This window comes from Vicugna pacos, chromosome 6, assembly GCF_048564905.1.
Source record: "Vicugna pacos chromosome 6, VicPac4, whole genome shotgun sequence".
NCBI classification, from domain to species: Eukaryota; Metazoa; Chordata; class Mammalia; order Artiodactyla; family Camelidae; genus Vicugna; species Vicugna pacos.
In genome coordinates this window covers 16,304,719-16,322,013 of record NC_132992.1, presented here as the reverse complement: position 1 = coordinate 16,322,013, position 17,295 = coordinate 16,304,719, and the positions used below count along the sequence as shown (strand labels likewise).

Below are 17,295 nucleotides of genomic sequence, written 5' to 3'. Positions count from 1 at the left end.
AAAAAATTTATCCGCTTAGAAGCACCAAAACTTTTTCACTGTAATCATTTTAATTGAAAGTAGAACTAAAATAAGTTATATGGGGCCGTTTATTCAAGCAAAGAACCCTGAATATATGTGATCTTTTCTTAATTACAGCATATAGATCTGTTTATTAGTACCCCATTGATTCAGAACACCTTAAATTTTCAAAATTTGTATCTACTTTTGTTTCTGTCTTCTTTCCTACAAAAGATTGATATTAATTCATTCAACTAACATTTATTAAGTGCCCCCTGTGATCCAACATGGTATCAAGTGTTGGAGACCAGGGAAAGCAATGTGCTCTTTGCCTGTAAGAATCTTGTAGTCTCAGCTCAGAGAATCACAGCAAGTAAGGGCTGAAAGGGACCTCTGAGATAATACAGTAGTCTTGCACCTAGATTTGACACATGAAGAAATAAACCAAAGGCAGAGGGGATAAAGTGCTGTCACTGCAGGAATGGAGCAAAGACTCCATTCTCATCCAGTTCCCCATCTGGTGCCCTTACACTGTATCTTACACTAAGCCTCCATCTTTCATACAGGGTCTGTCCTTCTAACAGATGCTACCCGCAGTGTACTGCTCCTTATCTTTAATGAGCTGGAAAATAAGTTGGATAAGGTATTTAAAATTGTGTCCGATGTAAAAGTAAATAGATTATGAGAACCTGGCAGACTGTCCCATGTCTAAGGAACCTAGGTTACAATGCGTGGACTTTGAGACCTCAGTTTTGGCTGCAATGACATCTTTTTGCTTATTTTTGGTTCTCAGCTACTTTACAAAGAATTGAGGTTGTCAGGGAAATAAGCACTTTTATATTTAAAGTGTGAACTCTTTTTGAATGGCCTGTCCACTGAATAGTCAGCCGCCTTAGCCTGGGCTCTTCCAGAGAATCAGTACATACAGACGATGCATTAAGGAAAGAAGACTGTTTCTGAAAGTGAATGCTTAAGAATCTCAACTGAGTTGTTCTTTCAAATAGATCTTGGGGCCATTTGTTTTTTCCTATGGGAAAATGTCTCAAATTTAATGATGAACACAACTTGATAAATAAAATGGCATTAACACAAAAATTTTCATAAGTAATCTAATATATATTTGACATAAAGATTACGATAGTTTGAATTTTAATCTCAGATCTGGATGGCTGTTATAGCCCTACATTTTATATGAACTACAGTTTGGTGCATATATTTTAGTTATTGAACCGATCCCTTGAATGTTATTAACGAAATTGTAACATAGGCAGCTTGAGAATATAAATTATAGTGCATTTGATATACAAAATAAAACCTCATAAATAGCATTTATTAAGAACATTCAAAAGACATTTTCTGACTGTGATTATTCAGGAAAAAGTATCCATTTTCTCTTTCTCTAGCTAATCATTTCTTCAAATATATTGCAAATTAACAGTATTAATCCATTAGGGGACAATGTTCAAACTGTGTGAGAAAAAAATATTTTTTAAAGTACTCTGGGACATTTTAAAAGCTCTTATTTACAGCAAATGATTGACATCCTAATTTTAAATCTTTCTTAACTATTAATTTAAAAGATCCCAAAGGAAATAAGGTGATAATCATTCAGCCTTATTTATTAGAGTTACTATATCATTAAACGTCATTAGTCAATTAATTTTCTTTTTAAAAATTTTATAATTGAGACTTTTTACTAATACATTCTGATATTCCTTCCTTAACTATGCTAAATTAGTACAGATTTACTAAATTTGCAAATATAAATATTTTAGTACGTACGCTATTTTAATGAGATAAATTCCTTAAATACTAAATACTCACAGCAACAAATTGGTTATTTTCTAATTTAATGATGTCTCCCACTTTGACATTCATCCATTTTTCATTCTGCAGTCTAAGAACAAAAACAAAATTAATTTTTTTCAGGAACAAAGAAGAACAATGGAGCATCATGGCAGAAGCAGCAGATAAAACTTCTTTCTAGACTCTAAATTCAAAGGATCTTGTATAAGTATAACAAAGTCTTTATCAGAGTGATGTGGGAACTAAGGCCCAGAGAGGTCAAGGGATTTGCCCAAGGAAACCTGGGGCTAAACTCAAAAAGCCCAACTCTTGGCTTAGTGCTGTTACCACCCCACAAGGTGCCAGTTTTTTACAACAGCTGTTAACACTTACTTGCATATCCTTGGTCAGAACGTTAAAAAAAAGAAAGTCAGGGGTGGGGAGGAGGGGAATATATTCAGTCATTAACATTCTTTTCCAACTATATTCATAAGCATAGAAACATCACTGTTGTTGTCTCAGAAGTCTGCTTAACTGGAGACGAGACGTGAAGGAGGAGACAGGCAAGGGAGAGAGTTCAGGGCTAATATGCAAGCAAGAGGAAAAAGAATAAAAATTTTGGAAAAGGCAAGAACAACAATAGGTGACAAAAGGAAGACTGACCCAGAAAGATCACCTACAAGTCATCCAGAGCACGCTGGCCACAGCACAGCTTGGTGGCATTCAAACAGCTAGGACCAACAGCTCAGAACTGAGAACACAGCCAAGATGCTGCACTGTTTTTTTTTTTTGTTTGTTTGTTTGTTTGGAGGCACATGTATATAATGGAGCCCCAAGTCTACCCTTGGCCAAATTCAAAGGGTTTATGACAAAAAGCTATTGTGTCTCGTTGGTCAGGCCCCGCGGGGCTATCTGGAAACAAACCACCTGTGGCAGTATCCGTGATGTTAATCATCCCTTCTGAAATTCCCTGAAACGTAAACCAGCTTTGTTTCCCAAGTTGGAAAACCTCCTCACACTTCTTTCTCAGCGATTCCCTTTTAGGAGAGAAGGTTGGGACCTGAGAGGAGTAGGGCAGGTTCCCCAACAAGTTAAAGTGGACAGGTTAATTTCATGGTGCAGTTTTTTAAAAACAACCTAATTTACTTGTTTTATAAGCTGGAAAACAGTTTTAAATATTTATACAACCATGAAATATGCCTCACACTATCAACCCTGCTGGGTCATTTGGCTTAAACAGTCAAAGAATTTTTCTTTAATACAGATCCAAGTACATGCTGTTCTGGAAAGTTTTCAATCGCAGCATTTTCATCTCCAGCCAGAATTCAATCATTTTTCCAATGCCATACTTCTCTGCACTTTATCTAGTTCAATGAAAACAAGAGAACCTAGGATGCCTTTAAATCTCATTTTATTTATTTTTACAGGTATGGATAGATTATGCGTGGGCTTATTTCTTCTGGGGGGACCTTCTTTGGAGCATTTATGACTTTCTCATGGGACAGCATCTCAGATAAAAAACCATGTCAATGGACCAAGACGGAGTCCAAGTCTTTCGTTACAGAAACTGCACCGCTACTGAATTGCCCTGAAGTCTCTACTGAAAGTGCATCTGCTTCTAGGAGAAGCTGAGATGATTCTAAGTCTCATTTCCAAACTCCTATTCCTCCTACCTGTATACTGTAAGTTCTAGGAAGGGACCACATCCTACCTCTTGCATCCAAATGTAAAAATCAACCCAAGTGAAAAGAAAACGCTACAGGATCTCTTACACATTTTTAAAGGCACATTTGAGTTAAGTCTGCACAGGTAAATAACAATAGCCACTATTTAGGGGAACAAACCAAAACCTGAGTTTTCTTACTTAAATTCTCACTTATTTTTCTCAAATTTAGTATCATAATATTCCCCCCAGCTCCATAAAAACCAAAACAATTGGAAAGGTGTTTTTAAAGGTCTGGGGGTATCCATGGGAATCACTTGAATTAACTGCTACACCTGGAAAAACATTAGAATAAAAATCTCTTTAAGACAAATATTTACAAAGCCCCAAAGCATGCAAAGAATCCCAATATGGAACAATCTGATATGCTAAACATAAGTTCTATTGGGACAATACAGAAGAGTGATAAGGCAGAGAAAAACACCTTTCCTCGTGCTCCTCCTACCCACACCCCATTTGTATTTTACCCTCTACTTTCTAACTTCTTAAACATTTCCAAAAGTAGAAAAACACTTAGAATAAATCATTTGATCATCCTTTACTAAGATCTGATCATGAATCTGCTAATGTCATCCAAGAGGCCAAGGAAACAGGGAATACCTGTAATACAATTTACGAGCCCAAGCTCCCTACTTCATCTTGCTCTACTCCTTTTTCTCTCTTGCCACCTGCCTGCCCTCTGCCCAGAACATACCGTTAGGATCTCCGCTTCCCAAAAGGCTCCTTTGTTAACTCCAGGTATCTTCCAACACCTACTCTATCCGCTCTGCCTATCCCAATGGAAAGTCCTTCCCTAAAGAGGAACACTCCAAATACTTTGCTTCCAAAGCCCATGACTAACAGTATGTGAAATCTTAAAAACTGTCTGGCACGTGCATGTACAAGTTTCACAGGACACATCAACTCTGTGGGCGATGAGCTATAGAGAACTTCACCAGACAACAGTGTAGTTTGACACATTTTTCTGAACTTGAAGCAAAGTACTGTTGTGAAGATACCCAACCATGGGATTTTCCTCAAAGGAAATATTATCCAAAACTAATTAGCAATCTGGCAAGAGCCAGCAAGTGGTCTTCCCTGGATGTTGACCCTGACCCTAGCAGTATCCAGCTACCTCATCAGTAATGTACACAACCTACTCACGGACACATTTGTCAGATTTGTAGACAGCGTCCTACCAAGAAGAGCATAACCCTTACAAAGAGAGATTATGATAGAAAGGCATCTTATGACTTGATGAGGTTACCAGGAACTGAAAAGGAAGTACAAAATAGATTATTTTAGAGAGAGTCACAACACTCTACAGCTGTAATTAGGGTTCTGAAGGAAAAGGGCCTGGAGATACTGATAAGCTATGTGCTGTGTGTGATGTCTTGGTTAAGCTTCTTATTTGAATATGTATCTGCAGAGTAATCAATGTGTATAATATAATCAGAGGAGTTTTTTTTTTAAATGTCATTTCCTACTCTGTCTTACCTGTACTTAAAATCGTAACTGTACCTAGCTAGGACCTCAGAGACATACTTCCATGAGCACTAAGGGTCATAGCTACAGAAGTACCCAAACTCACTGAACAAGAATAAACTGATAAAGATCTGCAAAGGAATTTAAATCAAATATATTTTAAATCCCACCATTTTTCTTTTCCTACTCACAACCACTACCACTGACTACATGACATCAAAGACATATTAGCAGGACTAGAGGGACAAATAGGAAAATTTCCTTTAAAGCTCATCTCCAAAATATTTCTAGACTTCTAAGATTTTAGCTTGCATTTTCTCATCATCCTGAAACAACAAAAACAGACGCTCCCTGGCTCTCCATGTGTGGTGCAGCTGTTCTCAGGGCTCATGGTTGAAGCAAGTTTGCAGTGGAGCTCTGAGGGGAGCACAGGATGGCCTCACGGGCTATGACAATGACACTGGTCCATAGACTCAACATCTTCAAACTTTGTTTTTACCTTTGTTAAGAAAAAGCCCTCGTGCGAGGGGAGGGTATAGCTTCGTGGTAGAATACGTGCTTAGCATGCAAGAGGTCTTGGGTTCAATCCCCAGTACCTCCATTATAAATAAATTAAATAAATAAATAAACCTAATCCCCTGGCCAAAAAAAAAAAAAAGAAAAGCCGTCCCACTCCAGTAGAGGATTTGCAGTACATAAATATTCTGAAAGGAAGTTAATTCATGTAATTGCACTAAATCAAGAAATTCTAAGATTTTAAAATATGCTTCAATTTTCAGTATCATCATGTAATTAATTGCTTCAGGTTTTGAAATGAACATACATCTAGCTGATGCTTCCTTGAACCAAATTTTTCAAAATAGTTGGGGTAGTAAGTTAGCCTTTACCTTATGTGAGCTCACAAGCCACTCACTACATAATAAACCAAAATTCAAGAAAATGACTCATAAAATTTAAATTCCAAAGGTACTACCTCCCTAAAGAAAGGAGAGTGAGCTAGCACCAACCATGCTCCATGTCACTGCGCCACTGGCTCCAGAGACTTGAAATGATATATTTACCTCGAGCAAGATACAAGCCCATTGCTAAAACTTAGGGACAGAAGGAGGAGATCCTCACTGGTCTTCTCCAGGCTCCTGTTATCCTTTCCACAATCTAATGTTCCTGATTGCCCATTAGCAACACTAATTCCTGAACAGAGGACTTCCCCCAAAGCTACAGAAGCGATGTTGGGGTACTAGAGACAGAAGATAAAAAAGAAGGGCAATATAATTGACTTCACTTCATTTACCATACAATCCACATACATTCTTCTCAAGCCTATGTCAGATCTATAACACACAAAAGCATTCCTCTGCTCAGGCAGACTTAGTCTCATTCACCAGTGTATCCTTGGGACCTAGAATAATGTCTAGTTTATAGTAGGCACCCAGTATTTGTTGAAAGAATAATTAATTAATTAATTAATTAATTAATTAATTTAGAATCATTATTCCCAAAAATGTTTGTTGAATGATAGCATTTCTCTGAATGTCTAACAAGAACCAACAGTTCATTTGGTGCTAACGTATTCCAGGGACTGTGCTGATCCCTTCATGTATAGGATTTTTGCCAAATAAAATTGTAACACCCAATTAAATTTGAATTTCAGATAAACAACCAGTAATTTTTAGTTTGTGTCCCAGGTAATATTTGGTATATAGTTACACTAAAATCTCATCACTGTTTACTGCACTTCAAATTTAACTGGATGTCCTATCCACATTTGCTACATCTGGCAATACTATTCCTGTATCTTATCTCATTTAATCTTCCCAGCAACCCTAGGAGATAGATACTGTTGCTACTCCCATTTTAGCAACTTTACTCAGATTAGAAAACTGAGGTTCAAAGAAATTAGGACTTTTATCCTATTGTGCAATATATATCAAAAATTTAAACACCCACATACTTTGACATTCCACTTTAAAGAACTGATCATACAAGAGCTCAAAGATGGATGTACAAGGATGTTTTTGCAGTATTATTTATAACAGCAACCTATGAGAAACCATCAGTGCCCATCAGTAAGAATTAGACAGATGTACCAGGATAAGCCTATCCAATCATGGCTCATCTACTCAATGGAATACAACGCAGCCACTAAAAAGAATAGGATAGGTCTGTATATGCTGATATGATATATTCTGTAAGTTACATTATTAGGCTGAAAACAAACAAATGCAGAACACTACATATGCATGGTAAGACTTTGTTTTGAAGCATAGAAAATTTCTTGAAAGACACACAAGAAACTGTTCAGTCGTTGCCATCAGAGAAAGGAAATGAAGAGAACCAGGATGTAAGGGCGACTCCATTTCATTGTATACTTTTCTGGACTGTTTGAATTTCTGGCATTGCATATATTGGTATTTTAAAGGACATTTGGGGAGTAAAAAAAAAATAGAAGAAAAGAACCCTTTCAAGGTCACATGTAAGTGGCAGAACTGAACTGCAGCCTGAATCTGCCTGATTACAAAGCCATGCTCTTAATAAATCTGTACTTATTGGGGTTTTTACTTTATTTTCTATGATAATTATATATTGCCTATTTAGAAAGTGAATGGACTCTAAGGAGCTGAAGGGATTCAAAGGGATTCAACCAAGCAACAGTGCAGACTCCCAGTGTTTAAAACCAGCGGATCCAAGGACAGCTTGCGACTGCGTGCTTGTGACTTCATGCTGCATGGTTCCCTGACACAAACGTCCAGCAGCAGTTTCTGGTTCTTTTCAAATCCACTGCTGTCAGTGCCACACTGGAGTAAGACATACAGTTTGGCCTTAATCCTCAAACAAGAGACTGGTGAACAGGATCTCATTACACTGAGAATGAGTATAATACTCATATCTTTGGAATCTACTTATTTTGAAGAATGCAGATGTTTCCCCCTTTCCCTCCCTTTTTATTAACACCATGCTGATGCTGAGGCAGGACCACACAGGGAGGTTGGTCGTTAGCTGTTTAAGATGCTCTTGCATCCACTCTGCCAGGGGAAAGGGTGAGAAAAGGGAGAGATGATAAGAAGATACTGTCCTATAGCATGGATAACTTAGTTTAACAATTTGCTGAGAAAAAATATTAGAGATGCCCTGCCTAATTTCTACAAATCCTTACAGGACCTATTGTGCATTATCTACAGACAATTTGGCCTTCCTATTTTGAAAACAGAATGATCAATTCACTTACTAAGTTTTACCTGAACAATAAGCCCACAGAGAGTTGTGCAGAAACTGTATTCTCTTCAATCTTCTCCATAAACTGAAACACTTCTCTTGAATGAGTCCCCCTAGATCCTTTCTGTTTTCTGTAAATCCTGGTAGAATTCCATTAATAGACGGCTAATAGATGATGAAACCCCAAGCAAATCAGAAGAAAATCATTTCAGAGGAAGACTGTTACATCTGCCTTCACACATGAATGCTGGAGGAATACCTTAGGCTGTCCATGAGAAAGTTATTTAGGTCTGGTCACACTCCTGGGCAGCAGAATCAGAGGGAGATCTTTGTGCAAGAAGTTTATCAGCAAGTTCTCTGGGGAATGAACGCCCGTCGGGGAGTGGAGGAGACGGCTGGGCAGAGGGAGGAGTTGGGCTGCTGATAATGGTCACAGTAAGGGCTCAGCCAACCCGAGGGGAGCACTGGAGCTGGAACAACCTTCAGAGTTGGGTCAGGCCTTTATACCTTGGCATCATTCAGTCATTGGATGATGTGCACCCCAGCAATGAGGAGTGAGCTCAAGAAAAACAGCTCTCCTCAGCCAAGGGCAATTCCCAGAGAGAGCTGGCAATGGAGGGCTGGATGCAGGCAGCACTCCCAGGAGCTGAGGAAATCCATTCTGCAGTCTGGGAGAGGGGAGGAGCGGGGGACAGCAGAGCATCCACTGCAACCTGAGAGCTCACTTCCCAATTTTGCTATTAACATACTCTAGTAATTAGAATATTCCTTCTTAACTCTAAGCTCTCCCACCTGTTTCTAGTTCCAATTTCAATTCCATAAGGTCAACTTGACCAGCGGTCATGAGTCTTTATGCTCCTCACCCCAATTTTAACACTGTTGGGGAAAAAAAAATCTATAAAATTTTGGGTCATCCTTTTTCCCAATGATTAGTAAACCAAGTTGCATGAATTTTTATTACCTTTCTATTAAAAAATAATCTACCGATACCCACTGACTACCTCAATATCCTAAGAGTATTGTCTAAAGAAAAAAATCGCTAATTCTTGAAATACTACTGATATGAAGAACTATTTTGATGAAAAATTTACAAGTAATTACCTTAGGCTGAGCAGACTAACCATTCTTTTCATCTAAGTTGCCACACCTTATCTGGACAAATCAGGGAACGTGCTCTCTCCTAGCTCAGTACTGAATAACAACTTCTCTTTCTGAACAACACCCCAAAAAAGATAGCTCCCAATAAAGGAGAATAAAACCTGTCAATCTTGGTTTTAAGATAGAAGGCGTATATTAGGTTTTCCGGTTGCCTCTAGTGATGTTCTTAATCATTTTTCCTATATAGCGCCAAATTAAGAGAAGTAAATATCTGTTAAACCAGAAAAAAATAGTTGCTTAACATGCCAAGTAATAATATGTGCCCTACTGACACAGTCAAAGCAAAGGTGTCCCTAGGTGCTGTCTCCTGGTGGTGTGATTTGACTGCTCTGACTAGGTCAGAGAACCTAGCATCTCTGGAAATAGTATTCCTTACTCTGCAGCACAAAGCACAGCTGAGGATATCACTGGAAGACTGGGAGTGTATTTACTTACAAGATTTGAGGTCATATTAAGTCCTGAACAATTTTTAAGAAAACGTTAAAATGTTACTTTAAAGTAGGTTCTAGTATTTCAACTTTGAGATCCTCAGGAATAGGATAGAGTGTAGGTAGAAATCTTCCCTTAGCTCCTCATCCACGGTGACGTGAGGTACCATCATCCTTCATTAATGAGTTCCAGACTGCTCCATACACACACAACGAGCATTCTGAGCCAGGCACTGCACCAAGTGTCAAAGCTACAAGTGGAATCAGATACAGACTGTGGTATCAGCAAACCTGGAGACTAGCAGGATATAAATCTGGCTCGTAAATAACCCCAGTTAAATTATCTTTGCCTTTTAATACCTGGAGCATGTGAATGTTCTTCCACTCAGCAGTGAAGAGTACCTGTGCTTCGGGAGAATGACCTCAGTGTGACACTGTTTGCCATACAGCTGTCATCAAAAGCCCACCAAGGAAATTGATAGATGGGAGAAACTGCCTAACAAAGGATGTATTAACTTTCATTCCTCAAGATATTTCCAGTTTTGTCCCCTTACACAGTGAGCTCATCAGAAAACTATATGCCTGGACTGTGTTACTCTGGTCCCTCAAGACTTGGCTTCTCAGAATCATGACTTAACATCATGCCAACAGATTTCAACCAGGATTTACTTGCAGTCATGAGTAAAATATCTCCCCTTTCTGAGGCTTCAACTATTATGTCATTCACATTTTCTCTCAGGACCAGGATAAATGTTATTGCTCACAATTACTAGAATACTTCCTTTCATTGGGCTATCAGTTTTATGCCCTAGATGCTTTCATTATGAGAAACAAAGTTCAAGGTAATGTTTCAAATTCATGAACAAATAAATGATAAATCCTAATGGATTGTTTAAACAAAAACTAGGAAATTTTAAAATAAAGAAGGAGGATGACGTTGTACGGACAACCTTGATATTTACACAAACAATACTGTTCAGAATGGATCAGAAGCTGGAATCATTTTTTTTTCATCCTTTCATTCTTCAAGAGGAGAATCTTGACCTTCTGTTTATGAAAAACATGATGTAACATAGTATAAAGAACCTTTGTCATTAGAAGCAGAAGACATGGAGTTGGACTAACCACCCATGTCACTTGGACAGGAGTTGACCAAAACTGGAATTCTTCACCACGGCCAACAATAATTGGCTCATACCAAGTCCTCACAATGTCTGTTTATTCATAATATTACAGTTCTAAAATGAGATAAACCTATCTGACACTTAAACACATATCTATGATGACATCTGTGAATTTTATACAAATTTATGGAGGATTTTGCAAACTATAAAATAACACGTAGTTAAAAAATTGTGACTACTTTCTCATTATTATAAAGCACCTCATTATAAGGATGGTACATTCTGGTTTTTAAGTCTTCAAAGGGCTGTCTATATTTAGTATCCCCACTTCAAGACTGTCCATGCTTTCTCCAAACAAGATTTTGTCTCCACCCCTCCAGCTTCAATCTCTCTTCATGTTGTTAAATACAAGGACCAGTTCTCAGTCTTCACTTCACCCAGCACGGTTAGCTGCTCCCTCCAGTTACAAACACTTTCTTCGCTTTAAACCCAGAGCATCACATTCCCTTGGTTTTCTTCTTACTTCCTTAGTCACTCTTTTTTAAACCCCCAGCCAGCTGTTTCTCTTCTTCCCATATTCAAACCTTGGAGTGCCCCAGAGCTCCTCTCTTCACAGCCAGGCTATCACCCTAGGTGGCCAGATGACTCTCACATACATCTTCAGCTTAGACCTCTCACATACATCTTCAGCTTAGACCTCTCCCCTAAGTTTCAGCTACCCATTCTACATCTCTACAGACTGGTTAGTATCTCAAGAGAACTCTGGTTTCCCAGTACACTCAAAAAAAATAAAACAACCATCACCACAATAAACATGTTCCTTTCTCAGTTTTCCCCATCTTGGAACCTCTGGCAAGAACCACTCCTCCTGACTTCTCTCTTCACACACACTCAGTATGGCAGCACTCCCATTGGTTCTGCCTTCAAAATACATCCCAATCTGCAGGCATTAGATGATATAAGGGAGTGCTGCTACTTCCTGGGTGTAGCAATGGTATTATGGCTAAATCTCTAATGAGTCCTATCTGTTCAAGAGAAACACTAGAGGGGTGTTTACTGATGATGTGACATGACGTATATAGGGATCTACTTTTTAAATATCCCAGAAATAAGTGAAAATGGATACAAAAGCAGCAGAAAGTTGATGGCAGCTGCAGCTGGGTAATACATTAAAAAGAGTTCATTGTACTGTTATTTAATGTGTTTGAAAATCCGTAATAAGATGCATTCCTACTTCTTATCTCCTGTACTACCACCTAGTTCATGGCATCCTCATCTCACCTGAATATCAGTAGGAAGCTCATCATTTGTCATCCTCATTCTGCTCTTGCCCTTCTCGGCTGGCCACTGTCCACACACCAGCTGGAAGTCTTTTTGTCATAACATATAATTCTGCTTAAAGCCAGCTTCACATTACATTTAGTATAAAATTGGAAGTTCCCACCATGATCTACAAGAATTGGCTCTTGCCAACCCCTCAGAATTCCCCTTTATCACAATACCCTAGCCACAGGAGACATCCTACTGTCAAGTCGTTGCCTCTTTGGGGCCTTTATATTTACCATTTTTACCCAAGATCTTGGCATGGCTATCTCCCTCTCAACTCAAACCTCATTTCCTCCAGGGACCTTCTTTGGACACTCTATTTAAGATCATCTCCCCATCTCTCATTCAGTTACCCTCTATCCTATTATCCTACTGTTTCCTTTGTTGAACTTACAACTACCTGAAACCGTATTATTTACTAATATTTTGTTTACCGTCCATCTTCCCCACTCGACAGTAGGCTCCTTAGTGCAGCGATTTGTCTGTCCTGCTCATTTCTGTATCCCCAGTATGCAGAACAGTGCCTGGCATTTGTATGTTGAATGAGTATTTGAATGGACTAATTATTTACCTGGTTAATCATGCTGTGTGCTTAGCACAGTTAGCTCTAGGGTGGCCGTGAGTAATAGTTCCATGTGACTACACCTGCTGGCAAAGCCCTAAAAACCTAGCAGAGATCACTACAAAGTATGGAAGGAGGATAAGGATAGGACTGAGTCATTGCAGGGCAAAGAATTACAGTGTAGAAAATAAAAGCATTATTCATTTTCCTCAAAGCGTGTGCTTCTGACTTACACTCCTTATGGCTACAAGGTACATCCCACAGGGATGCCAACTTCTGTCATATCTTTAATTTTCCAATTTCTTCATTATGATTTATGTCATGAATGTGTGCTGCAGGTTGAAAGAATAAGTGGATTCTGATGAATTCAAAGAGTACTGAGTACCTGCTCTACGTCAGGCAGTGGACCAAGCACTGAGTAAAAACATAGTATGGTTCTGGTCATAAGAGACTCCCAGTCAAGGGGGAAGCCTAAAATGAACTGTTAACTCTCACCTGGGACACTGACATGCCATGCCGTGGGAGTACAAAGAGGGGGCTGACGGTTCTACCTGCCTGAAATAGATACTGGAGGGATTTCCTGAGCTGGTTACCACAGGAGCTGGGCCCTGAGGAATGACAAGGGGAGAAGGGAAAGAGTACACTGCAGGTTTAAGAAAAGCAAGTAGCTCCATGTGACTGTAGACAGTGTTAGGAAGGCTAGCTAACGGCCTGATGGGAGCAGGTGCTTTGATGGTAAGGACAGAGTAGGGCAGTTTTCAGCAGGAATATATTTTCATCTGAGTTGTTTTGTAGAAAGAAAACTCTCAGGAATGTAGATGGCTTAGGGCAAGCCAGTCCTGCCTAGAGAAACTATACTCAACACGCACACTATGCCAGCAAAGACCCTGAAGCAGTATCTCTATGCACCATGTAGGGATTCATTGCTTCCCACTGAAGAAATTTACTAGAAGACAAAATTTAAAATATTTTCTCAAACAGAACACCAAAAATTACTGGGACCAATCATCAGTAATAAATACAAATAGACAATTCACTAAAAAGAGAAATAACAGAAATAATTAATAAATATTTGAAAAAATAATCACCTTCACTATAAAACAATGAATTTTTCAAAGAACAAGACACCTGTTTATCCTCATCCAATTGGCCTAGATTTTCTAAAACATAATACTCAAAGTTGTGAGGGAGTTGTGGAAAAACCACTCACTGTTCAAATGGGAGGATAAAAGGGCACAAACTTCCTATAAAACAATTTAACAATATGTATTAAGAAACAAACAAAAAAAGGCAAAGTCTAGATTCCCTAGAAATATAGCTTAAAGAAATATACATATGAAATTTACATTTTAAAATGTTCCTCTGAGAATTATTTATTAAAACAAAAAATTAGAAACAAGGTAATTTCCCAACAATAGAGGAACGATCGATTATAGCACATCTATTACTTAGCTACTAAAAATATGTCTTCAAAGAATGTTTAATGACATATATGAGTTATGCCAAAAGAAAAAAGAACGAAAACATATATTGCATGGGCTTTTTTGCATATCTGCATATTTGCAAAAAAAAACAAATACAACACAAGGGATACTACTTTTCTCTAAAAAAAAAAAAGTAGAAATTTTTATGTTTCGGGGTTTTTGCATTTTTAATTGATTTATTTAAGTTAAAGACTCACCTCTTCCAGGAAGCCTCCTCTGACCCCTAGACTGGGCTAAGGACCCCTGCTTCAGTACTTCTGTGCCAGTCCACAAAAACCCTCATCACTGTCCACATTATACTGAAAATACCCACTTGTTTATCTCTCTCCCCACAAAATGTGAATTCATGAAACTAACAATGACACACTGATCATCTTTGATATACTGGAGATACTCAATATTTGGGAAACTAAGACTAACTTAAACATTCCTCTTTGCCTCAGAACAGCCATATTTCTGGTTTTAAGTGCTAGGACAATAATTCAAGTGACCCCAACAAAGACTGACTCCTTTGTTGAGCCCTACCCAAGCCAACAGGGTTGGGTGTAAGCAGGAACTACAACACGCTCCCCAACCCCAACCTAGGACATGCACTAGACTAGAACTCCCAAAGAATCCACTGTTCCTGGACCCTGCAGGCCAAGAGAGACCCAGCTTCTGGCGAAGGTCCTAACACATGTACTGCCCCACAGACCACGGCTCTGCAAGTCCCTGGAATGGCTGAAGGCTTTGGCTTGAGGGTTGGTATATCAAAGGGTGGCTCCATTTTCCGTATTTTAGAGGCAAGACAGATGGTCAAGGTCTCATAATAAAATCCCTTCATTTCTCTCTGCGATTCCTCAAATCTCCAAGTTTCTAGAATTTTCTGATCCCTGAGTCTATCTAGATGATGCTTTTGTCTAGAGGAGATTCTGGTTTTCTCTATTAGGAAGATGAAAACTTTCTGCCAGAAAAGTTGACCTTTTAATTACTCTCTGGAAAATACTCTACCCTGTGTGCTCCACCAAGCTTCAGGACAAAGCTTCTCTGCTTCAGAGCAATGACAATCTGGCCTCACACTCCCCGAGCCCTCTATGCTTCCCGGTTATCAGGGGCATTCAGGCCTTATGGTTTTATTTGTAACCTGCAAATATATATCTAAACATATATATAACAATCTTCTGTCTTCTGAATTTCTTTCCTAATCATAAGAGCCACTGCTAGGAATTGTATTTTCAACTTAGTTAAGTGGAAGATTCTATGTCAAGGATGGTGGCCAATGATTAGGTACCATTTGAGCACGATTTATATTAGTTTGACATTATCAGTACCAGATTTGAAACTGAACATTAACATATCTGCATGCCTGTTGTAAGTATTTACACTGTGATTTTTTGCATATCAATTTGCTTAAGTTTGGCTATAATCTCTACTTTTTTAGTCATCTAATATTCTAAAATGTTCTCTCCTTAAAAAGGCCTGTATTGAATATTGTTTTCCTATTATTCTTTGTATCCCAATTCCAGTGTTCTTTCTTCTCTGCCCCTAGAAGAAAAATGAGAAAAGAGATACAGAGTAAGGACAAAATTTGGAATACAGAGAAAAAAGAAAACTCTGAAGATCTTTGCCAAACACACCTTAAGGGTGTCACTGATAATTAACATATAAAAAAGAATGACAGCATCTCTGTGCCTTGGTGCCCACAACAATCAAGGCCAAAGAGGGAGAGGAAAATAAAAGTCTCATGCAACTATTTTCTATAGTGAAGGATCAGGAGAAAAAGAGAAAGCCCAACAAAGACAACAGGATAGACGCTGGGCAGTATTTCTCAAAGGCAGAAGTGATGTTGTAGCACATTAGTTACCTGATGGGGAGCAAATAAATGAAGCCAGTTTGTTTTTTCTATTTAATCTTTTTCTTGCTCTTACTGGAAAATCAGGCTCCATTATTTTTTAAAATATTAACCTATTCATAACACTCAAGTCTCAGACGGAAGTATTAAGTGAAAGAAGACAAATTTTTATTAAAATCATACACCTAACAACTGGCATAGCTGTGACCCTAAAACCTAATAAAGCAAGTGTTGGCAGAGCCGACTCCTCAAGGGAGTTAAATCTGGATGGTCCAGGCCCTGCCGACAGAGACAGTAAACAGACTAAATGATAGAGGTCAGTAATTTCCAACAGATACCTAATAACCGAGTCTAGAAAAGGAAAAGGAAAAAAAAAAAACCCTCAGCTCTCCCCTTCTGGCAGAAAGCTTTACTTTTTTGCATTTTAAAACTATTTACAGTTCATATGGTTTCCAGACCCACTCTCCAGAAGCGAGGGCACAGTTCCCTGCCTGGGTCTCTCAGCGCTCCACATGTGATTTCTCAGGCAGCCAGCCAGATGAACATTTGATTTGAAAATTAAGCCTTAAATTTAGCAGTGTGAAGTGGGAAAGGATGTCTGAACACAAACGCCTGGAAAGGGGCAAGGCAACCAGATGAGGCAAGCTGGGTTAACAGGATTCATAAGCCAGGCAATTCAGAAAGTCCTGCCAGAGGGAAACATCAGATGTAGACACAAAGAAGCCCATCTCTGCATCTCCATCCAAGTGTCTAAGGCTACCCAGGTCCCCACGCTTCTGTTTTTCTGACATGCTGCAACCTGGGGGCATCTGAGAAAGAAACAGTGAACATTGTTTCAAGTACTTCCTAATTCAAAAATGAAGCCCAGATGGACCCAATCCTCTCCTTTTCTTTGAATGTCAGGCATGGTCTCATGCATATTAAGGTGCAGCCATGTCAGAGAGACTCCAAGTAACACACAGCATGTGAATTAAAGATGGGTTTGGTACCCAATGATCCCACAGCAGACACCATTCTCCAGGGGCAATGACAGCAGACAATGACGTGCACAGAACAAGCGATGTGTGGACACTTCCCCTTGTCTCATATGAGCTTCAGGGAAGAAGGAGGGTAGGGAAATATCAGAGGATATTCTGATCTTGCCTCAAAATGATTTGTTTAATTCATTTACAAGCATTTGGTTCATCCATAATATAA

The 17,295-nt window shown here is 38.9% G+C and overlaps 1 protein-coding gene across 1 annotated transcript in view; it reads right to left on the bottom strand.

Annotated features, from left to right (window-relative positions):
* ATP8B4 (ATPase phospholipid transporting 8B4 (putative)) overlaps positions 1–17,295 on the bottom strand; it is a 214,210-nt gene that overhangs the window by 124,285 nt on the left and 72,630 nt on the right. The window contains exon 7 of the mRNA XM_015242742.3: positions 1,825–1,897. Coding sequence (XP_015098228.2) covers positions 1,825–1,897 — 73 coding nt within the window. The remainder of the gene's footprint in view (positions 1–1,824; positions 1,898–17,295) is intronic.